This window comes from Leptonotus elevatus, chromosome 1 (genome assembly GCF_054856555.1).
Source record: "Leptonotus elevatus isolate MCC_2025b chromosome 1, RoL_Lele_1.0, whole genome shotgun sequence".
NCBI classification, from domain to species: Eukaryota; Metazoa; Chordata; class Actinopteri; order Syngnathiformes; family Syngnathidae; genus Leptonotus; species Leptonotus elevatus.
In genome coordinates, this window is record NC_141239.1 from 10,660,905 (window position 1) to 10,684,883 (window position 23,979).

General features: G+C 42.3%; 1 protein-coding gene across 2 annotated transcripts in view; it reads right to left on the reverse strand.

The window, feature by feature from the left end:
* Positions 1–1,115: 1,115 nt before the first annotated feature.
* Positions 1,116–23,979, reverse strand: part of acin1a (apoptotic chromatin condensation inducer 1a) — a 30,617-nt gene continuing 7,753 nt past the window's right edge. Inside the window, exons 3-18 of one of the 2 annotated variants that reach the window (XM_086074101.1) lie at positions 23,407–23,518; positions 23,273–23,328; positions 20,055–23,096; positions 14,174–14,335; positions 13,967–14,046; positions 8,596–8,653; positions 6,413–6,452; positions 5,897–6,015; positions 5,681–5,824; positions 5,416–5,599; positions 5,138–5,280; positions 3,606–3,713; positions 3,420–3,527; positions 2,763–3,069; positions 2,587–2,687; positions 1,116–2,514 (exon numbers count right to left, since the gene is read on the reverse strand). In XM_086074101.1, coding sequence (XP_085930227.1) covers positions 2,182–2,514; positions 2,587–2,687; positions 2,763–3,069; positions 3,420–3,527; positions 3,606–3,713; positions 5,138–5,280; positions 5,416–5,599; positions 5,681–5,824; positions 5,897–6,015; positions 6,413–6,452; positions 8,596–8,653; positions 13,967–14,046; positions 14,174–14,335; positions 20,055–23,096; positions 23,273–23,328; positions 23,407–23,518 — 5,097 coding nt within the window. In that variant the 3' untranslated portion in view covers positions 1,116–2,181. Of the gene's footprint in view, positions 2,515–2,586; positions 2,688–2,762; positions 3,070–3,419; positions 3,528–3,605; positions 3,714–5,137; positions 5,281–5,415; positions 5,600–5,680; positions 5,825–5,896; positions 6,040–6,412; positions 6,453–8,595; positions 8,654–13,966; positions 14,047–14,173; positions 14,336–20,054; positions 23,097–23,272; positions 23,329–23,406; positions 23,519–23,979 lie in introns of both variants that reach the window. The other variant, XM_086074093.1, reaches the window with a different exon arrangement.

The following is a 23,979-nucleotide window of genomic DNA, read 5'->3' on the forward strand; positions in this document are numbered from 1 at the left end:
TATACAACAACAAATATACAACTTTATTTTTAATTTATGCCTTTAATCTCGCTTTAAAAAAAAGATTTGCCTATATTTTATAAGAAATAGGCCTACAACTTAATTGTTCTGTTAAAAAAAAGAAAAAAAGAAGCAATTACAGTAATGCAGGAATGTCATATGAATGTGATCACAATCATGTCATATCAGGTGTTAATTGAACCAAATGCTGCTCCCACCCAATTTTTTTCAAATGTCCAAAGGCGATTCAGCGATTAGACAAACTAAAGTAAGTGCCTAAATTTCCGGAGTCCTCCCTTATAAAAATGATGAACGTGTTTTTTTTTTTCCTATTTAAAGCAAATGATTAACCAATCGTTCGTTTTGACGGTTCTGCCTTCCCTTTTCATTCAATGGACTATTCCATCTTGCTACATGTGCAGACTGGTGGCAAAGAAAACTTGATGATCTCCATACTTGAAAGACATCTGAACTGCCCTCGTTGTTTGTCTGCCAGATAAGATGGCAGAGGATTCACCAGTGCAGACGTGTGGACTTGCATCAGGGCACAAAAATGTCATGCTCAGCGACCAATGGGCTGTAATTACACAGGAGCTCAGCTGTGGTCTGCAGGATGAACGTCAAGAGCAGAAAAAAATGGAGCAGAGGACAAAGGGGGCAAAGGCAAACTCGTGATTTACACACAAGGGAAACGGTGGGGAGGAAATGAACATATTAAATATACGAGTATTTAGAAGACCATCAGCCATCTTTGATGTGGCAACAGACTGCGGCGTGTGTCGTTATTTGCATTTGCTCACCATCGCTCATACGACAGCGCGGTGTGTATAGGAGGGGGTCAATAATATTGTGGTGGACGCCATCTTGTGGACGACTCGTGTGGCAGCATCGGACTACTGTTACAATGGGTACTCTGTTTACAACGAACTCTCTTAACCACTAGTGGCGTTAGAACTTAGAAATTATTCGTATTAGTAAGTATGGCAATGAATAATTTGGGCAAACTAGTTTATCGCATCCTAACTCCTCCATTTGGGAAAACTGTTGAGTCACTTTTGAGAAAATGGCGCCACAACCTCGAACTGGAAGAAAGAAAATATAGGCAGGCCAAAATGTTCATTTACCAATTTTTTTTTTTTATTATTTGTACATTCACCACTCATAGGTGTAATCAAAACAAAACAAATTAAAAATCAAAAACAACGCATTTGTACTAAAATGGTAAAATAAAAACAATATTAAAACCATTGGTGAGAAAACTGAAAATAGTACAAGCTCCCCTCGATGGCCTGTGTAAGCGCTACATGGTGAGAGCGTCTGAGGACGTCAAGGGAAGGGAACGATCATACATGAGATAATAAAGGAATCTGGCGCGACAGAAAAAGCGTCGCCTCCAGCCTCCCAAGATCTTTTTCTTCTTCTCCAAACTGATGGGAGAGAGGAACACTGCATTGCCTAAGATCAAAATACTCCAAAGCTGCCTCAGTTAAAAACATATGATTACAGATGTCTGTCTGTACAGAATGCCACACATTGGCCACATTTCAGCGCATCTTGGCAAAGAGACGAGCTTTCACTTTCTCGGTCTCTGTAGGCAGGACGGCTGAGAAGATTGTTGGTTTTCCATACAGCGGCAAAGTCCTCCTCATCCAAAGTGCAAGCCTGTTCAATGTGGAGGCAAAGCGCAAAAAAACGATGGCACCAATACTTTCGGTCAGAAAGGGGAATTACCCAGCATGCCGCACTGTGATGCTGCATGGATCAAAGTCGAAAGGAACAGTGACGGCAAATGCATGAAGACGATATACATCAAACCTGGACGAGGCGTGACACATACAACGCTGCAACGTTTCTGGTCCCCTTACAACACTTCTGCGTGTGTGTGTGTCTTTACTACATCATGGGGCCCATACTCCCGTTTCCCCCCCCGCACTGGTCCCCGTGATGGTTAAGGTTAGGGGCTAGGAAAGATACAAAGACAAACTTATATGTGTGTGTGTGTGTGTGTGTGTGTGTGTGTGTGTGTGTGTGTGTGTGTGTGTGTGTGTGTGTGTGTATGTGCTTCGAGGTGAGAACTGAGAGAGGGTTGGTCCTTTGCTGGGTCTCAGTTGCAACAAAGTACATGTAGTAGAGCAAAGCAAATGGAAGAGGGCGTCAATGGAGACAGTTTCCATCAGCTGATTAGCGCCGCCTGTCTCGCGGGTCGCTGCGGCTTCGGGAGCGTCTGCCGCCCCCTTCGCCGCTGGCCGCCGGTCTTCGGTGGCCATCCCTGTGTTTGTCGGCGTCCCGCTCCCTGTCCCTGTCTTTACCTCTGTCCCTGTCCCGCTCTCTCTCGCGCTCCTTGTTGTCTTTCGCCCCCTCGCTCCGGTCCCCCGTTGGGACACCTCCGTCGCCTTTGCTTCTCTCCTTGCGCTCCTCTTTCCTTTTTTTCTCCTCCTCCTCCTGCTGCTGCTGTTTCAGACGTTTCTCGCGTTCCTTCATGCGCTCCGCTCTGGCGGCTTCCTTCTCGGCAAACTGAAATCAAGATGAACGATTGGAGGTCGTGTGAACGGAAATAGACGGCGGGAGAGACCCGAGTGTTTTTACCTGTTCATCCGTAAGCGGAAGCCAGTAGATGCAATGGGCTGCTTTAGTTTTCCGGAAAAGGTCATCCAGAAGCTTTGCCGGCGGTTCCTCGGCAGCTTTGTCTGCACAAACGGACACCAACAGTTTGGCTTGCGTCCAACGCGAGTAACCACATGATCACATCTTGTCCGTTATACCTTTCTTTTCAGTCTTCTTCTCCTTGCTCTTCCCCCTCTCCTTGCGCCGTCTCTCCCTGGAGCGTGATCTCCGGGGACCTCCCTCGCCATCGTTTGGCGCTTTCCCAAACTCCCGGACCTTGTCGCGGTCCCACTCCCGCTCCGAGCGCGCCTTCTCCCTGCGCTCCATTTCCCGCTCGCGCTCGGCCCACTGGTCTCGCTTGGGAAGCAGGGACGGAATGGCCGCTTCCTGAAAACGGTTAGAAGCGAGCCACTGCTCCTCCGTGACAGGTTTCTCCGCTGTGCCCAAACCTTTGTGGAAGTCCAGCTACAAAACACAAGCATGGTCACACGAACGCAGTTTACATTTATTTATTATTTTATATATATAGTTTATTGTTTTTATTTAACTGTTTTTTTTGTCCTCTTTTAGTTTCTAGCGCCATTGTTTACTGGGTGCCTTTCCTCACATGGTTTCTCTGTGCCCCTCCATGTTTTATTTATTTATTTTGTGTATGTGTGTGTGTGTGGATGTTGGGGGTATGGGTGTTTTTTTTTTTGATTGCATCATGGCTGTTTTAATTGTTTAGCACCTTGAGTTGCATTTTAAATGTATGAAAGGTGCTATATATCAATAAAGTTTGATATGTTCAACACACAAAGAGAGAAATAGATTACCTCGTCCTGCTGGCAGAAGTCAACATTAAGAAATTTTGGGTTACTCTGAGGCCACATGACTCCATGAAGAGCTTCTCGTGTAGCCACCGCCTCCTCTGAACTCGAGTACTGTAGAGAGCGAGGGGTCGAGTTTACTCTCGCTGTAGTCGTTGCGTGAAAATCCCATATGATTAAAAAATAACTCACAGTGACGTAGCAGTGAGATTTGATTTTGTCGATCCAGAAGCCGTCTTCCGCCAAGGTGCCAGTCCGGCCCAGCAATTCCTTCAGTTGCCCGAGAGTAAACGGCCTCACCTAAACAACATGAAATCACAGTCATTCATGCATTATAGGGCCTGACTGATATGCATTTTTTGAGGCCGATGCCAATACCGTGTGTGTTCCCACAGCATTTGTGCGGGAATATTCATTATTTGGAGGAAAAACAGTCCCGAAGTCGATGCTAACTTCCGGTAAGCATTTGAATGGGTTCCTCCTTTTGCTTTTAGCATTAGCGCACGGGTTAAAGCAAAAACATTGAATTTGACTGAAAACTTTTTTATTCTTTAAAATGACTGGCAGTGCAGTGAGGCGCACACGGACGGTTACTTTTTAAATAATATTGTACATGACAAGAGTATATTGTGTCAAACAGGGAGATTTTCACACAAAATATAAAGGCAGAAAACAATGCAATGGATGGATTCTGAGTTTCTAGTCACCTGTTAAAAGATGTAATAATCATTTAATCCAACTACCATAAGAGAAAAGTAATGCAACTTGAGTAATATTTATGACTTTTGGATTAATCCAATGCAAATATGCTAATTATGACATCATAAAAATAAATTTACTACAATACAGCGGACCCCTGCTATTTGCATAAGATAGGGAATGCAAAGGGGGAAAATTTACACCAATTGAAATGCATATTTTATACTGTACATACAGTATATATTTATAGATAGATAGGTTCATAAAATATATAAATATTAAGTTTAAGATAGATAGAAAAATATAAAGTTTTTGTTGGTATAACTTTTTGTTGGTATAACACACGTCTATCCCTGTGGCAAGCTTAGCCGCTTTTATAATGTGATTTTGAACTAGTAAAGGTAGTGGTTTGACGGTGTAGTAGCTACCAGCTGTTAGCTTCGACATACGTATCTACGTAGCACTCCGACACACACACACACGGGTCTTCATGATTCACGCCGTCGGTCACATATTTTAGTTTCTAAATGGCGTATTTCGCCGAAAGGTGCGTGATGTTCATGCCTGTTGATGTTTACCAACGCCGCAACGCACCACCTTTCAGATGAGATTAACAACCCACGTTAGTTGAACATGTTCAAAATGTCTCTGTGGCAAGGAAAAACGGTTTGAGAGCATAAAGAGGGGTTTGAGAGAGCGTGGGGCAAGTGGCCTTGCAACGTTATGCAGCACTGAAGGAAGCCTGTCGGAAAAGCAACAATCGCTACGTGTGTGCGTCCTCAGTGAGACACGCATGGGCTTCATTTTTCTGAATGACGGAACTCATTATTATTATATGTATATTATATATAATATATATTATTATTCAACCAAGACTCCAAGCTGTAATGGACATAGTAACTTACATGACAACAGTTATGTCTTTTCTCAATGATAAATAAGAAAAGATGTATGACAAACTGTTACAAAATGTTGTGCACACATGAAATCCTGTTGAGTGATTACATTTCACATTCATTTCTCACCAGGTTGCTGACGTGAACAATGCTGGAGATTTTGCCACGCGGAGGCGACGGCTGTCGGGAGGTGCTGCGTACGGGGTCGTCAATAGTGATGGACACGCCCGTTGCTTGCTGACTGATGGAGCGGCGAATCAGGCCTGTGGCCACTAAGAGACGGATGGGAATAGAATCAGGGCAGTGGTAGAAATCTATCGCTGCCGCATCATTTTTTTGTGACTCCATTTTACTTTTTGTTTTTTTAAGATGAGCAAAACAAACGCAAGCTGTAAAATATATATTACCAGCGCTGATTTCTCCATCTGGGCTGGGCTGCGCTGGTGATTGTGTTTGCATGTCTTCCACAGGTTTCTCTAGTTGAGAAAGGGTCCGACTGTGGTCTCCTTGAACGTCATTTTCCTCCACGTCCTCGCATCGCCTCTTGGCCGGCGGCTTCTCTCCATTCTCTTGGCTGTCTGAAGGCACCACCTTCCATTGAGAGATCGGGTCAGCTCGCCGTCATCCAAGTTAGCAGCAAAAGTCACACATTCATTTATCTGCATCTCCTACCTGGGTGACGGTGCGGCGGATTTGAAGGTCCTGCTCAGAGGGCTCTTGATCTTCTTCCTCAGCACCAGACAGAACGACTTCTTCGGGATGCAGGTCCACAACGGCATCTTGGCCTGAACCCGGCCGGATGTCTGGGATCAGAGACTAGGCAACAAAACACCTTATGAGCGATTTTCAGTCAAGACATGAATGTTAGTCACAGCATGTTGTTCGTACCTTGAGCGAATCTGTGGTGATGCTGATGGAAGGTTTCTTGGGAGTGACCACGGTGCTGGAACCCCACCTCCTCTTGCGAGCACTTGCAGCTCCAGATTCCTGATCGCCATCTGCACCGCCTGTGCCGGGAGATGACTTACTGCCTGCCATTGCAGCAACACATTTCAAGGACGTAATTACGTAACTTATTTTAAAAATATATTTTTGATTTGATTTCCTAAGACATTTTTAAATGATAGTTCACAAACCAAAACTAAGGGTGCGCTTTCATACGAACCCACATCAGTTTTAATTGAACTCTTCATTATAATCGGAGAACACCCAGCAGATTTTCAACTATAAACAGAATTACTTGTCTCGTGATATAATTCAAACCCATTCCAGTATTTTAGGTTTTAGCCAAGCAAGTCACAAGTCCTAAACTGGCAATTTGAGTCCTCCCCGCAGCAGACCGAGTCCTTGATCTAATCTGTACAATAAAAACAAATGAAGACATCAAAAAACGATTGTACGTACTGCTAAGAGAGATCTTCCGAGCTGAGAAGGCTTTGTGTGCCTGAAACACAAGAAAAAGTAACCCGGCATAAGGGAGAAAGGTTTAAGGGTGCCAACTGATGAGCACATTTCAAGTTACAGATGCCATGGAGCAGGGATGGTCATAAAACATTCATAATTTGTGCTGACTACACATTGTACATAAAGGTTAGTTTGGTAGATCGCATACAAAACTAGTACTGCATTGCTAACATTTTTTAACCAACATTGGGCAGCCTTTGTTGCACACAGTATCCCCTCTGAGACCTTTGGAGGGAGGGGCAGGTGCTCAAAGTTGAAAAGGAGGCTCATGGAACCTTAAGGGAGACGCTGAACATTTAAAACACATTCAGAAGTACAGCAATAATAACACAATCTCAACAATACATTCATCGTAACACCTGATCTCGCCTTATTTTATTTAACCTAATGGGAAAATGCATTCCTTAAAAAGTGCACAACTGACAGAAACACGAATGACAATTAAGCACAATTCAAGGAAATGGAATGCCTAGTGGCAATAACAAAACAGATAGTGAAACATCATTGTTGCCAGCAAGCTTATTGCGCACGAAACATAAAGGAGGGTGTTTTCTTTTCATCCTTTAAATGGAATTTCAGAGCTCAAATCCTCTGACTTTCAGTCAAATGTGAATATTTCGGAATTGCTTGGACCTCCCCGAAAGCATACAAATGATCTTTGTGTTTCAAGCATAACAAGATAGACGTGGGACCTTAAGAAAACTAAACAAAGACCCATCAACATTTTGGACCTTTTTCTAACAAGTAGCAAGTCAAACCTTATGCATGCAATCGGTTTTAAAAGAGTGCTGGGACCCAATTCGCAATCCACTAAGACTCATCAAAACCTTGCATCGCAACTCTGATCTGCACATGAGAGCAAGATCAATCATTTCCAAATACTGAACAGTTTTCATAACCATGTTCCATACATGCTGTATTTGCAAAGCAGTTAGCACAACCGAGTGTGTGCTTGCCATAAAGAATGATGCATTCAGGAGAAAATCTGAAATGTGTGGGCATATATTAAAAAGAAATTGTGGACATGTAAAAAAACAAAACATTATTTTAATGTGTGTGTTAGGGATGCACGGTAATATCGGTGGCCAATAATTATCGGCAAATATCGACCAATTTGACGTCAAACAGATAAACTAGATAATAAAGAAATATCTCTGAGGGTAGTGTCGCATATCTGTGACGTCATAATGCGTGCGACCTTGTGTTTACAGAAAATACATCATGGCGACATGGCAGTCGCCAGTGTGGGCTTTCTTTACCGTCCTGTTATGGAAAATAACTATTTAATACGTATTACCATAAGTTTATACTGTATTGTGGACACCTGTATTTTCATTAACAATGGGCTATTCACTTCTTGTACATAAAGCAATATCAAAGTGAAGTTGACTGATAAGCCTGCTCGGAACAGAGTGCTTGCTTTCCTGTCTAGCTGACCCTCCCTTTCTCCTCCCAAAACCTAACCAGGCTGCATAAAAAATCTTCCCATGATAATTTACTGCACACACACTCAGTGATCACTTCTTGTGGACTGCCCTGTAAGACTTGTGTATATTTGAAGCTTCAAATATAAAGAAGCCCAAAAGACAAATTGTTTTCCAGACTGTTTCATTCTTGTCGCCTAACTACTGAAAATTCCACAACACCCTTGCAGTTTTTTGTTGCATTTTTAAAACGTGACCGTTTTGTTTTGGCAAATTCAAAATGAGTTACTGGTCGTCTTTGAAGCAGAGATCAATAAAATTCAGCCTCATGGTGCTTTACACATTGTTTCAATGTATTTGTACATGTTAGACTTATAGTAAGACTCAAAAGTATATTTGTAAGTAAGTTAATTTTGCAACCAATTATCGGCTTACTTATCGGTTATCAACATTGGCACTTTCTAAATTACTGGTTTATCAGTATCGGTTGAAAATAGCATTATCGTGCATCCCTAGTGTGTGTGTGTGTGTGTGTGTGTGTGTGCAGGAGGAAAACTAGAAGGGGAACATATATATGTATTTAGCAAAAGGTCACCTTTGGCATTAAAGTACAAGGCCTGTACGTTTTTTAAGATTAAAATCTTTTGTCAGACAATGTGCATAAATAAAAAAGGATGGACAATTCCATCGCTGTCTTACCTCCTCGCTGGCCTCCAGAAGCTTCTCTGACTCTGACATAGCAGACTCAATCCCCTGCCTTCGTTCAACAGAAAAGGAGAGAAAAAAAGCATGGTTTGTAATTGAGTGAAATTACAAATTCTTAAAGGAGTGAATTTCAGCAAATTATGACGAAAATAAGAGTTACATCTACTGCATTTTATTAATGTATTTTTATTTATTTATTATAATCAACAGGTTCACTATGCCAATTCACGGTAGATGGTTCCTTTAAACCTTGCGAATAACCTGTAACAAATCACGTTTTAACACAACAGCAAATATTTAGCGATGCCCTCCATACGACTCAACGGGGACTAAATTGAGACACATTAACTAAATCCAAACGACGAAACGTTTCATAAAACCGCTAAAAAAAAATTACTACGCGCAAGAGCGAAAATGAGAAGCATAGTATTGCGGCCGCAGTCCGCCTCTGGCCCGGCTGCGTCCACTCGGGCCGAGACGAGCGGTGACGCACGGTGAGAAGAATGCTCCGTCTCTACGGGTGTCACCTCACGGCAACACATGAACGACAAATCCAACTTTGCAGCGGACACACACGACCAGCGAGTGCGGCGTCAGACAGCTGCACACAGGCTGAGTGCCGCAGCGAGCTAAGCTCCTTCTCCCTCCGTCATACCTCCCTTCCTCCCATCACAGGTTAGTCTTCTCCGAAAGCGTTTATGGCTGCTTCGGCGGCGGCCAGCGATAACCTATCGGGGGAGACGGCTTCGCCTGCCATATGGCTTCTTTAATTCATCTTTAAAATAGCCAATCTTAGCATCGCTTGAAAAAGAGCATCGAAGGTGCCATAGTTTGTCGCAAGGGAAGAAAATGATTATTATGAATCAGGACCCACGTGTTGGCTACAAGGCAGCCACGACTATTGCCTGATAGGAAATACTTCAGCAGGGAACTGCCAATTAGCCACACTGCCTTCCCACGAAACCACTTGGCGATGTGATTGGGAAGAAGAGCAATTAGTCACAGTTACTTCTCCTCAAAAGGTGACTACATTTTAAATCCTCAAGAATTTATTTAATGACATTTCTAACAAACAATGTGCGGTGTGTGAATCTAGTCACCAATCAAATGTCATGTATGTTTTATAAAGTGCATCAATAAACAATATATGTTTTACAACTTTTGATATTTATTGTACTTTAATGAGCGCCTGTTTACATGGTGACTGTACTTCCAGTTCAAAAAGGCCATCCATGCTTTGCCATCCTTTGCTGATCATTTTCTCACTTTTGTTGAGTGTGAGATTGGAATACTATGACATTTTACTCTCCCTCAACCAATTTGATTTATTTTTATTTTTATGTCCACGCCACTCTTTCTTTAGTTGCTACACACTTGCCTAGAGATCTGGTGAACCGTGTTCAGAGTTTTGATTTTCAAAAGGTACCTTAGTGTCATTATTCATACAGTTGTGTTTTTTTTCTTCTTTCCTTTTCATGTCACCTAAACGACAACAAAAGTGTGTGTGTGTGTGGGGGGGGGGGGTCTTTTTGAGACATGAATTGTGCAGACCCTCATATACAGTAACTGTGTTCAGAATTAACCGCTCACATTCAAAATGGGAGTCAGCACACACATGCCACAATTTTATGTGCCTCTGATGAAGAACAAATGACCTTATGGTCCAAATTCAAGTCAAAGGATAACCGCCACAAAACACCTGCAACTGCCACCACCAAGCTCCACTATTGGTACAGGATGGTGTTCGTATGCTGGTACACCATTGTGATTATTAAGCCTAGCCTATAGCCCGTACCAGAGAAGACTCGTGAAGATGGGGGACTGTTGTCTTTTCATCGATTTTGAAGGAACCGGCTGCTCTTGGTGATGTCACTATTATGTTTTTTTTTTTCAATCTTTACCAGTGTTTCATCTAATCCAGGAGTGTCCAAACCTTTTCATTTGAGGGCCACATACAGAAAAATAGAAGAATGCAAGGGCCACTTTGACATTATTTTGAATTTATGAAGCATATTGAAATCGATCAAGCAATTATATACACCGTCTATATATTGTAGTCATTTTTGAAAAACTGCTACATAGCAGCTTTCTGTTAAATGTGATAACGCAAATAGTATTAGATTTTCAAGATTTTTTTAGGTGACTTTGGCCTTGTATTCTACTAGAAAAGATCCGCCCCTGCACCCCAGCCACTTCATTCCATCTCGACATTCAGAACCAAAGCAAAAGCAAACTGGAGTTAGCTGACCATTTTTCCACAATTATTTTATACAAGTAATAATTGCGCCACAATAAGCTGATTTGCGACTTGAGTGAATGCAGTCTATTTGAAATGACGCCAACGAGAGACGATCATCCCATTTCTGCAAACTTTTGTTGTTCCTTCTCCCGCCTTGCTCCTCTGTCAATTTCCTCGTCTCCTCGGTGAGCTCTCTTGTGAGAGGCACTGACATGCAAGTACAGGGGCGAGGACCAAGTTGCAAAGAAAGACTCAAAAGGAGCCCCAACATGTAGGACCATAGTTACTTCCGCAACACTGTGCCACATGGCGCAATCCGTGTGCATGTGTTTCTTCTCAGGGACGCAACCTGTTCGCATTAGAAGCCACATTTGTTTGTGTTAAGTGATTGAGTACGGTACATAAAAGGATTGGCTTGAACAAAAAAATCCCAATTAGGCATCATGCCCTGCAGTGCAAATGTAGCGCAAGTGCGCTGTGGTTCCTATCAAGGCAGCCATGTATCCTTCTCCTCTCGGAAAATGGGCGGCAACACAATTTTGGCTCTTGAGTCCATTTCTCCATGTCAGGGCACCACCTTTGCTCAGTTCAGTTCAGCGGCCGTCGGCGCATGCCCACATCCTCGCAACATCCTGTTTCGATAGTGTCGTTTTGGTGAGCAAAGACTTTGGGACTGAAACCAAAAATGCACTTTTTGGCACATCGCCAGTCAGAATGTGATTGGTTAATTCTGAACACTCACACACCCTCAGTTATAAGAGGATGTGTACACTTGTGCCAACATTTATTTATTTATTTTCCTCAATTGGGTTGTACAGGTTGGATGTCTCAGTGGTGGAAAGGTTTTTGGAATGATTTAAACTGGTCTCATTTTTTAACAAAAATCTGGTGCTTGAAAAGGGGTAGACAGATAGATAGACTGACAGACGTGTGTAAATACTAAAAACAGAATACAATGATTTGCAAATCCTTTTCAACCAATTGTCAATTGCATACTCTACAAAGACAAGATATTTAATGTTCAAACTGATAAACTTGTTTTTTTAATGCTAATATTAATAATAATAACACTACATTTTATTTATAGGCGCCTTTCTGGTCACCTTACAACAACAGTTAAAGACATACAAATGCAATGGTAAGCACAAAAAGATCAAATAAAAAAAACAATATCCTCTCACCCTCTCTCTGAATTTGATGCCTGCAATATTTGCAATTAAAAAGAGTTTCAGTCTGAAAATTAAATATCTTGTCTTTGTATCTTATTGAATTGACTATAGGTTGAAAAGAACTTCATTTGTTTTACACAATACAGTAGTCTCTCGCTACTTCGAGGTTCCCGTATCGCGGATTTGTATTTGGGTCCAAAATTCATATATTACGGGGTTTATCTTGGGTTGCACCTCGATACTTTGCGGGTTTTTCCAGAGTTTATCAACAATGCTATTTTTCTTATTATATTTACTAAGTTAACAAGTGTTTAGTAGGGTGGGAACTGCGTGATGGCTTTGTTATGGCTCAAAAGATGCGTAACCCCCCCCCCCCCCCCCAAATAACTAAATAAACAAATAAATTAAATTAACATCCTCTACTTCGCGAAAATTCACTTATTGCGGGTGGGCGTGGAACGCAACACCTGCGAAAAGTGAGGGAACACTGTATCCCAACTTCATTTGACTTGGGGTTTGTCAATTAGGCAGACAGACAGACCAATAGAATAATAGACAGAATAACACCAAGACAGACAGACAGATGATAATCGACAGAGCGATAGATGTAGTGCCATGAAACACTATCTGCCCCCTACTTGATTTATTTTTCTTTTTTCTTGCATATTTATCACTTGGAAAGGTTTCATTTCATCAAACCAATTTTAACATCACACTGAGAAAACGGAAAGGTTTTGAATGAACCCCTGCCCAGTCCTTTTATCTTTAATGCGTGTGATATTATACTAACAGTAACGGCCAGAAGACTGCATATTCTCAGTTGAACTATTTACTGGATGCCTGAAAGATCGACTCGAGTACACAGCTGTGTAAGCCTTTTGCTCTTAATATGCAAAAAGAAGGTCTAATCTGTCCAAAATGGTGTCTACTGTTATGCTGTCAACTCAGCCTTAGCCCATGTGACAATGTGTGACCTGATGGTCTTAACTGGTTTCAATTCGATAAGTGCGCCAGAGTGCAGATAGCTAGGAACATGCCAAGCCGGGATACAGCGACACAACGGCCTAGCTCAAGACAGCTATCCGGGGGTTTTCCTGGCTCAAATTGAGGCAGAGGTGGTATCATCCTGATTATGATGGGTGACTCCCGCTACCAGGTATCGGTGCAAATACTAGTCTTATTTTAAGGTATCGGTACTCACGGTGGTGACCGCCCTCCTGCGGCTGTTTTACGATCAGGGACAAGAAATGAGAAATGATATGAATACAAAGTTGCCATTAACTTCATGCAATTTAAAGGAAAAATAATATATTGGTAAAAAATGGTATCGAACATCCCTAATCCTTGACGCGCTTGTATTCTGTAAATTCAACTGACTCGCTTTCATTTTTTTTTTTAATACAGGCAACATATAATAATTACATGTTCCAATAATAAGAATAATAGTTCCAATAAGAATATGACTATTATCATTTTAAGGCATTCATTCATTATTAGTCACAGACACAAGTTGGAGGCGGCCGCCTCTAAATTTTGCACACAGGAAAAACCCTGCATATCTCGTCATTAAGAGGCCTAATATCTAACACAACCCAAGGATATATAAAATGCAGTTTCTAAATTATGATTTTATTTACCAAGAGTGGGAAAAATTACAAACCTATCTGACCTTATGTGGAAAAAAATATTACTCCCTGAACCTAATAGCGAGTTGTGCCACCTTTGGCAGCAATAACAGAAATGAAACGTCTGTGATAATTGGTGAATAAAATCATAATTTAGAAACTGCATTTTATATGTCCTTGGCTGGTGTCAGTGTGATCTTAAAATTGGTTTGATGAAATGAAACCTTTGCGAGTGATAAATATGCAAAAAAACTAAAATCAGGTAAGGGCAAATACTTTTCACGGTGCGTTATGTTTATTTGAGCCCACTGTACCAAGATATAAAAGCAGACCTTTGTTCATCCTTTTCCTCCAATCCTTTGCCGTCATTCCTTTTCATCTCGTCTACGGTTGGTGTTTCAAGGGATGGTTTCTGGGTTATTGAAGGGCACCATGTTTAAAATATGACATTTCCCCTAATAGATATTTACAACTTTGATTTGTGAAACAATATAATTAAAAAGTAATATTTATGAATTTTAGGAATTAAAGCCACTAACCTTGGTCTGACTAGCTCCATCATCTGGTGCGCTTGTTTTCTCCACCAACCTCTCTCTTTTGTAAGGGCCTCCCCTTACCTTTTGAGTTTCTTTTATACTTGCATCTTGAGCCACAGCAATCATGCTACACTGCGGTGAAGCACCTCTGCCATGTTTTTCTTCCTAAAAACAAGCATCAGATTAATGACTTAGAGGAAACATTTCCTACCTGTGCATGCAGTTAAGACTTCTTTTATGATTTATGATGGACCCAAAACCAAAATCAAAAAGTTAAGTCAAATTTTTCATAGCTTAATCCGCTAATCCAGTGTAATGATGCCGTTACGTTGTTTCTTTGAGAGAGGGTCCAGAGCACTGCCAGCTAAAAATCTAAATTGGTTCTGCTTATTAGCAGAGGTGGTAGGAAGTCATTGTTTTGCAGATCACATGTAAGTCTCAAGTCTTTGCCCTCAAGTCATGAGTTGAGTCCCAAGTCAAGACTAACAAAGCTCAAGTCCATTTACAAGTCATTTGGAGTCATTTTTAACATCGTAGATTATTTCGGGTGACCATCAAAGTAGGAGTCAGGGAAATAACCCGCAGTGAACGCAACACATTACCATGTTTGCAATGTTATGTCGTCAGAGAGTTTACAGTCTCATTAACTACGCAGCTAGCAAAGATAATTAGCCGATAAACTGACATTAGCCGAGGGTCGGACCGCCAAGGCCCCCGCCTTTGGCTGCCACCCAACTCACTGCGCACCTGACCCTTTTGGCCCCTTCCACCGGTGGTGAGCCCATGGGAAGGGGGACCCACGTTGCCTTTTTTGGGCTGTGCCCGGCCGGGCCCCATGGGTGTAGGCCATGTCGCCCCGGGCACGACCTGGGACACGCTGGAGAGACTACGTCTCACGGCTGGCTTGGGAACGCCTTGGGATCCCGTCGGAGGAGCTGGCTGAAGTGGCTGGGGAGAGGGAAGTCTGGGCTTCCCTGCTTAAGCTGGTGCCCCCGCGACCTGACCCCGGATAAGCGGAATTGAAGACGGAACGGAACTGACATTAGCTGAGCACTATGTTACATACCGTTCTTTGTGCAACTTTGGATGTTGAACAAAGTTTGAAGTTGTTGCCTCTCCATCAGTGATCTTTGACCACCTCATAGTTTTGTACCCAAACAACAAGTGGTGCAACGGATCACAAAAGTCACAGTTGGGATCGGATCACGGATTTGAGTCACGGATCGGATCGTTTTTCGGATCAGCAAAAAAATGATCTTTGATACATAGAATTTTTTTATTTTATAAAATGATTTTGCCCATATTGCCTTATTTAATATATGGTCCACGTATAAAATAACAAGGCATCCTGCCTTAAGTTATGTTGCACGTATAATGCACTTGAAGGTGTGTTCCAAAAATCCAAATAGCCATATTGGATATTTTGAGTGGATTCTTTTTTTTTAAATAGGCTTTTTATATAACAATTATAAATGAAGACAAAGTTCTATTTATCTTCTTTTTTTAATTAATATATATAATCAAAAATACCTCAAAGTGCACAATTAAGGCACATTACCTTTGTTTAAACATGGAGAGTGAATTACAAAGCAGCATAGGTCCACAATATTGGAAAAATAAAGTAAAGCAAACAAGCCAAGCATCAATTGTCAAACTGCTGTTGCCAGTCAGGCACTCATTGCTAATGCTAACAGCTAGCTGCTAGCCACGAACACCGGAGATTTGTACCTTATCATACAATGGCGGCATAATTAACTAACAGTTTCTTTGTGTCCTAAATTAGCCATTAAATATACTTTGCTGCTGTTATAGTGAATGTGAACGTGCACAGTTTTTGTTCGTTCTTTTTCTCCACCTGTGCAGCCCGAACCGTGGTGCTTGATACGTACGGATCCGTTGCACCACTACAAACAACACTACCTTTGGTATCACTCTTGCAAACTGGCGCTTTGATAAGCATGTGTGTTCTGCAATTTGATTGGATGCTGTCGAATCAGAACAATGTGCATCTAATTTGGTCGGATGCTGTGCCAGCCCAGCTCGCTCACACCGAGACGTCATGTAACGTAATCGTTAACATACATTTGAATATTTTTGTGTACGTGGAAGAAGTCAGTATTTTCAAATCAAAGGGCTCAAGTCCAAGTGAAGTCACAAGTCATTGTTGTTAAAGTCCAAGTCGAGTTGCAAGTCTTTTAAAGGCCTAGATACTCTAATCCGACGTCGGGAGTCGGACAGCGTTGGGCCGACGGCATGTCCCGTCTAATCAGTGTATAAATTACTGGCGTGAAGTCGGAGTGAGTTGGAATACGTGTGTGTGTGGCATGTTGAATCGGCGTCGGGGGCATTTGATCACTGTGATTGGCTGTTAGCAAGCGAATCAGCGCACGGGGCAAGAGCAAGTGACAACTCAACTTTATGGTTTTTCAGGACAGCACACGTGAATATTAAAGTCCCTCATAAAGAGAATAAGGTCATATTATGATTATGATATTATTATCATATAGCACTGATTTCAGCAAGAAGATTTGCAAAGTCGTTTAAAAAGTCCTTATTGCATTTTGGAGGTCGGTAATTGACAGCACAGCATAGTGGCAGTTTCGTCGACTTCAAAGAAGGTGGCTTCAAAGCTGTGATCGATGTGGTAAATAGACATTGTTTACATTTAAATGTGTTTTTTGTTTTTTAAATAGTCGCCGTTCCTCCACCTCGACCCGACGTCCTCGGAGCGTCCAAGTAAGCACACCCAGGCGGTAGTAATTCAATCATAGCGGTGGACTCACCAGCGACAGTCCAGGTCTCCGTCAGGCAGAGGAAATCCAAGTTGTTGGAAAGGAAAAACTCCCTCAAAGTAAACGTTTTGTTTGTCAATGACCGCGCATTTAACAGCGCGATCTTTGTGGGAGCAGCAGGGGTGCATGGCCCTTCCGTCTCGAGGAAGCTACTTCAGAAGCTGGAGGTCGGTACCGCGTCCAAAACGGCCGAAGCTTTACGCCACAACGGAGTACATCCATGCGTTCGGGAACGAGAAGGGGACGAAGCTTGTTCCAGCGCCCGTTTTCGCTTCACCAGCTGGCCGCCGTGTTAACCCTGGCGCCGCTGTCAACACCGGTATGAGTTGTTTACGTTTTTATATCCCGCCCCCCTAAAGAGGTTGCTGATTGCCTTTGGGAATAATGACTACCGGCGCCGATGGTACAGAGGGGAATTACTTCTCGCGAAAGAGCTGAAGATACGTAATAGTCGGTGTCGGTGCGGTGTGTATTTACGTCATTTTTCTACGCGACGTGCCGACGTCTTGAACGATGCCACAGGGGGTAGGCTTAGGTCACATTTGGCCGACGTCGGATTGGTGTATCTAGGCCTTAACATTTTGTCAAGTCGAGTCTAAAGTGGTCAAATGAATGACTTGAGTGTCAAGTCATAGGACTCGAGTCCACACCTCTGATTATTAGTGCCTGAGGCAGAGGCACTCAATGTGACTTCAACAAGCCAGCACTGTGTTCAACAAGATCTGGCAACAAGCTCTGCTCCCAGGAGACCACAGAAAGAAAGTCATCAGACCATGAAAATATTTCAAAACAGTCCATCTCATTCATTCTTTTAAACCTACATAATCCATCTACTTTAATTAACTAGCGCTAGCAATATTGTGTTTCAATGTAATGTCTGTAGTTTATACATAACTAGGGCTGGGTATCGATTCAGATTTCCAAAATTGATTTGATTTGATTCAGAAGGCCCCGATTCGATTCACGTAGATTTTTGATTCAGTTAAGGATTTCATGCAGTACCAATTTTTATTTTATATGGAAGACATTCTCAAAAGTACCAATGCTGTAAATATGAACTTCTTGCTCTTACTTGGTGCATTAATATGAACAAAATATGAATATTTACATTTAAAATTGAATATAATGCAGTTACATGAATCATGTATGTTTTATTGAACATGACCTGATTAAAACAATAAATAATAATTGAAATCGAAATAGTTTTTTTTAATTGAACAATTATGAAAATAATAAATAAAATGAAAATATAATAAATAAAATAAAATAATAATTCAAAATAATAAATAAATAAAAACTAAATAAAAATCATACAAAATAATAATAAAAAATAATTCAAATATGAATATTTACATAAAAATTTGAATCCAATGCAGTTAATTAATCATGTATGTTTGATTGAACATGACCTGATCAAAGACAATAAATAATAATTGAAATCGATTATAGGGCTGGGTGATTTTGCCTAAAAATAAAATCTCTGATTTTTTAACACCCCCCCCCCCTCGATGTATATGTATATATTATTATTATTATTATTTTTTTTTTTTTTTTACATAAACCAAGAACTTAAAAAGTTTTGCTTATAACCATATTTCTTCTCTTGGAATCAATGTGCAAAACTTCTACCTTGAATCAAATACTTCTGGAAATGTAAATGTGTGTGTTGCTTAAGTTTTTGTCAGCTTTGTTTTAAAAGCTAAACAGTACTACTTGTGTCCCTCAATATGACACAAATAAACATCACATTTTGGCTTTAATGTAGGAACCGAGGTCTGAGCTTGTCACCCCCTCCAACTGTCTGCTGATTGTACAAGTACAAGTACTGTTATGTAAATTGAGGTGGCTGTTTTGCCATGACTGGCAAATTTCCTTTTAGCGTTATTTAATTGGCCAGTCCCCGGAGTAAGAAAGTCTTGGCATGCCGTAAATCGGCTATTTTACCGTATTAGTCCGCTTCACCAAGTTCACCCCATCCTATAGCTCTCCTTTCACTTTTCAATTAGTTTTGTCACTGAAAACAGGCTGTTATCAGCATTACCAGCCCACTATACTACATTTCATAAGGATTTTATGTCGCAGACGACGCAGAGGCTGATAAGCGTCACGGGCACGGCGAGTGAAAGTAAGCTTGTCTTTCATACTGGTAAGTGCTTGCAAGGCGAGTCCGTCTTGGCAAGATAGCGTACATTTTGCGACCACGCAGCGGCATAAACGTGCACAATTGTGTGTAAGCTTGTAAATGTCTATAAGCAAGCAGGAAAAAATATCCAATTACAGCAGGCTAAAGATTCCTCGCTCCGGCGATTGACCAATATTGGAGCCGTTAAGAGCAAAACTATCGCTAGCATTTGAGTTACCAGTCACGGCAAATTAACCACTGCCTTAACAAATGGCGTGGGGCAACTTGAGCAATATACTTGCGGCTAGGTAGCATGAGTTGCACATAACTGGCTTCTCCCGTTTTGTGCAACGTGTCCGCTTTGGTGATCGCTCTTATTGTGCCCCTTTCTTGTCATACGTGCTTCCTTGTGTTAATGACTCCTCCACGGTAACATATTACACTGTTTGTTATGTTTTTAGCGGGAGTTTGTTTGCTGTTGTTGAGTTCCTCCCGTATGGAGTGTGTGAGGACACGATAGCAGAGCTAAAGCTACGGAAGCTCAAGGGGGGCGAAAGCCGCGGTGCGCGGCGCAACGAAAAGGGGGAAAAAACCTCGATGTTATAATTGTTTTAATCGTCCACAACAAAACAAAACTCAAATGAATTTAAAAAAATCGATTTATCGCCCAGCCCTAGACGATTACAACCACAGCACTATGTAAATAAAGTGGCAAAAACACTGGGCTTTTTTGTCGAATAAATTTCTCCGTGATGCGAGAAGGCACAATAATTTATGTTGAGGGCCTATTAAAAGTATCGATTCATAAAACCATGAAATTGGGCTATGAATAGGAATATTGATTCGATATTGATTTTTTAAACCCAGCCCTATACATAACACAACTGAAATTGTAGCTATAAAATAATGCCCAACCCAAGACACCATGTTACAAATTGATGAGAAAAATGGTTCCAATTGGATTGCCTACCCTTCTATTTCTCGAAGTGGAGATTTTATCAAGAGAAGAGGAGGATGAAGAAGAAGACCGGGATGATGAGGACCCAGAATCCGATTCAGAGGAAGCGGAATCATTAGAGGACGAACGTTTTCTTGTTTTTTCCTCGTTCCTCTTTCCATCTCTTCTCTTCCACTGTACATCATTTACTGGGCTTGCATTGTCTTCATCCATATCTTTTAATTTCATGGTGGTTTCATTGGCAGGCTCCTCCTGCCTCACTGAATCATCTTTCACAATGCCCTCTAATACTTGATTTGTGAAACCTACTTTGTTACAAACTTCGCGCCTTGCACGGCATTCCTGTTCAGCAGAGGTTTCACTTTTCTGCTGTTCTCCAAAACTGGCAGGGGAAGAGGAAAGTGATACTTGGGGCTGCGGTGTATCAGAGAAGCTACGAGGCTGCTTGATGATCATGGATGTGGTAGACTGGGCTTGAATTGGAGGGTCCCTTAAGAACCGGAATTTCTTCAATGATGCCAGTGATGACCTTGATTCCGCGGCTTGCGATTCACTCTGAAGCATTGGAGCTTTGGCATCTTCTTGGACTCCTGCCTCTGTCTTTCTATCTGGTCCTGTGGAAAGGGGAGCATTGGGAGGGGTAAGACCAAGCTTACTACTAGCACATTTGGATGGAGGGAGTTCAGTGTCTAACTCCTTGGCTGGTTTCTTCTCTAAAATGTCCTGTTCACCTGGCTTTTCCACTGCTTTTTTCTCCTCAATATTTTCAAAAGTGGCAGCAGAAGCCTCCCTCTCTTGTTTCTTCCTATCAAGTTTTATTCTCCCTTGCTCTGAGGCTCTCTGTTTTTCTATACGCTCAAGCTCTAAGGCATTTTTCTCTTCTATGGCTTTTTCCCGTTTTAGTCGCTCAAGCGCTATGGTTTCCTCTCTTTCTAGACGCTCTAGTTCTAAAGCTTTTTTGTGTTCGTTCTGCTTTTTCACGGCCTCCTTCTCCTGTCGCTCTTTCGCCAATGATTCTTGCTCCTGTCGTTCTTTTTCCAATGCCTCTCGCCGCCGTTTCTCCATCTCCAATCGCTCTAGCGCGAAAGCTTTTTCCCTCTCTAGCCTCTCTTGCTCTAATCTTTCCCTTTCCAACCGTTCCCGTTCCAATGCCCTTGCTTTCTCAATCCGTTCTTTTTCTTTTTTCTCTGCCTCCAAAGCTTTTTCCTTCTCTAGCCTCTCTCTCTCTAATTTTTGCCTTTCCAAACGTTCATTCTCCAATATCATTTCTCTCTCAATCCGTTCTTTTTCTGCTCTCGCAGCCTCCAAAGCTTTTTCCCTCTCTAGCCTCTCTCGCTCTAATTTTTGCCTTTCCAAACGTTCCTTCTCCAATATCCTTTCTCTCTCAATCCGTTCTTTTTCTTCTCTTGCTGCCTTCAAAGCTTTTTCCTTCTCTAGCTCTAATTTTTCCCTTTTCAAACGTTCCTGTTCCAATAGCTTTTCTCTCTGAATTCGCTCTGCTTCTTTTCGCTCTGCCTCCAGAGCTTTTTCCCTCTCTAGCCTCGCCTTCTCTAATTTTTCTCTTTCCAAACGTTCCTGTTCCAATATCCTTTCTCTCTCAATCCGTTCCTTTTCTTTTCGCTCTTCCTCCAAAGCCTTTTCCCTCTCTAGCCTCTCTCGCTCTAATTTTTCTAAACGTTTCTTTTCCAGTATCCTTTCTCTCTCAATCCGTTCTTTTTCTTTTCTCTCTACCTCCAAAGCCTTTTCTCTTTCTAACCTTTCTTTCTCAAGAGCCTTTTCTCGTTCCCGTTCCAAAGCCTGGATTCTTTCTAACTCCATTTCTCTTTCTCTCTTTTCCCTCTCCTCTCTTTCCTGCTGGAGACGTTCTTGCTCTAAGGCCCTTTGCTTTTCCAGCTCTAGTGCTCTCTCTCTGGCCAAGGTTTGCTCTCGCTCTTCCTGCTCTTTGGCCAAAGCCCGTTCCCTTTCCAGCCTCTCTCTTTCTGAAGCAAGTTTCTTCTCCAACTGCAAAGCTTCTCGTTCCTTTCTTTCTACGGCCTGTTGACGCTCAAATCTCTCAATTTCCTTTTGCTCTTGCTCAAGGGTTCTTTTGCGCTCTTCCTCCAATGCTCGTTCTTGATCAAGGTTTCTTAGCCTTTGTCTTTGCAACTCGAGGGCCTTTTCTGACTCTGGTTCAGATTCCTTCTCATCCAATGTGGAAGTCTTGAGCACACTCACAGAAATATGACTATGAGCTGAATGTGTTCCGCTGACACCCTGGTTGATGCCTGTTATCATGGAAACTGGCACATGGCCTGCAGCGGTGGCCGATGTGAGACCCTCAACTTGTTCTGTGCCGCAAAATGCAGTGGCTCTCGGTGACTTGCTCTCTTTCTCAGCCCCTTCCCCATTGCCACCATGCCAACCAGCCCCTGAGAAAGCACCTTCTGACTCCATTTTACGGGCCAGAAGAGTTAATGGGCCAGGTTTACGTTCCACGTGTCCACTCCTCTGTGGCTCAGGGCTACTACTGCGGCTATCACTGCTAGAGGAACCGGAGCTGGAGGTACTAGGTGAGTGCCTTGCTGGGGCTACATCTGGACTAGGGGGGCTCTGTTTTGGGGTGTCAGGCAAAGAGAATGATAATTCTGGAGGTGGGGAAGGGGGAGGGGTTGGCTGGCGGAGTTGAGGAGACAAAAGGGAAGGGATGTGTTGTTGCTGCTGGGGTTGACGAGATGTTCCACACCTCTCCCGGTTTGCGGGCCCTCTTGCTGGTTGTCTCGGAGTTCTCCTGCGAATGTTACTGCCCCAGTCATCATCATCATCATCATCACCGTCCTGATCGCTGTCCTCGCTATCATCGTCACTGTCAGCTGGTAAGTCACTGGCCGCAGCACTTTTCTCCGGTTGGTGCTCATTGCCAGGAGCATGCATGGTAATGGATCCAGAGGCAGGAGGAGCGGCGATGTGAGCTTCCTGGTTGCTATTAGCCTCTCCCTCGTTTACTGCAGCAAACCGGATCTCTCCATCAGAGGGGCCAGGTGGCTTGTGCTGGTCGGCCGAGGCCGGGGTCACATCCTGATGAGAAAATGGAAGGAAAAATGTTTTGCAGTGACATTATAATTTTGAAGCAGTATTTGTACTGGCAGAAGATTTATTTTTTATTTTTGTTATCACATTTTAGAGAATAATTACCACAGAAAGGTTTTGAAAGGAATTCAAATGACAACAAACATAGCGGGAAAATGTCTGACCTGAGCTTGTGGAGTACATGCAATGCTGTTATTAACGTCTGTGTGTTCCTCTTGCTCTGTTTACAAAAGGTAAATAAATTAAAACTGGCATCATCATGAACATGTTTGCCCTGACAAATTGTAACGCCACTTACCGTTGGTGTCATTCGCTTCCCGGGCCTCTCTCTCCAGACGTTGCCGCAAGAGCTCCTGCTGTTTTGCTAGATATTGCTTGATGAAGCTATTCTGGCTCATTTCCTCACCAATCTAAATGCAAAAAGGTTAATGAGAAGAGGCTGCAAGTCACTGGGCAATCATCAAAAAAATAATTTTTTTAAGACAGTGACAACAATTACACTAAAGGCAAGGCAAGGCAGTTCTAATTCAATAACACTATTCATACACAAGGCAAGTCAATGTGCTTTACCGAGCAAATACACAACACCTACAAGCATCAACAAACAAGTTAATGACATTCAGAAGCAAAGCAGAGAAAACCGTAGCTTACGAAAATTACTAAAAGAACATACATTGACAACGTTAAAAGACATTAACAGAAACATTTTAAATCATTTAAGAGTAAAATAATAGAGATATGTTTTTTTCAGGGCCAATACTGATGCTGATTATTAGTAGTCAAGGAGGCCAATAATGGATATTTGAAGCCGGTATTCATTTTCAGCGGGGGGGGGGGGGGGGGCCACCCCCCTCCCATACACACACACACA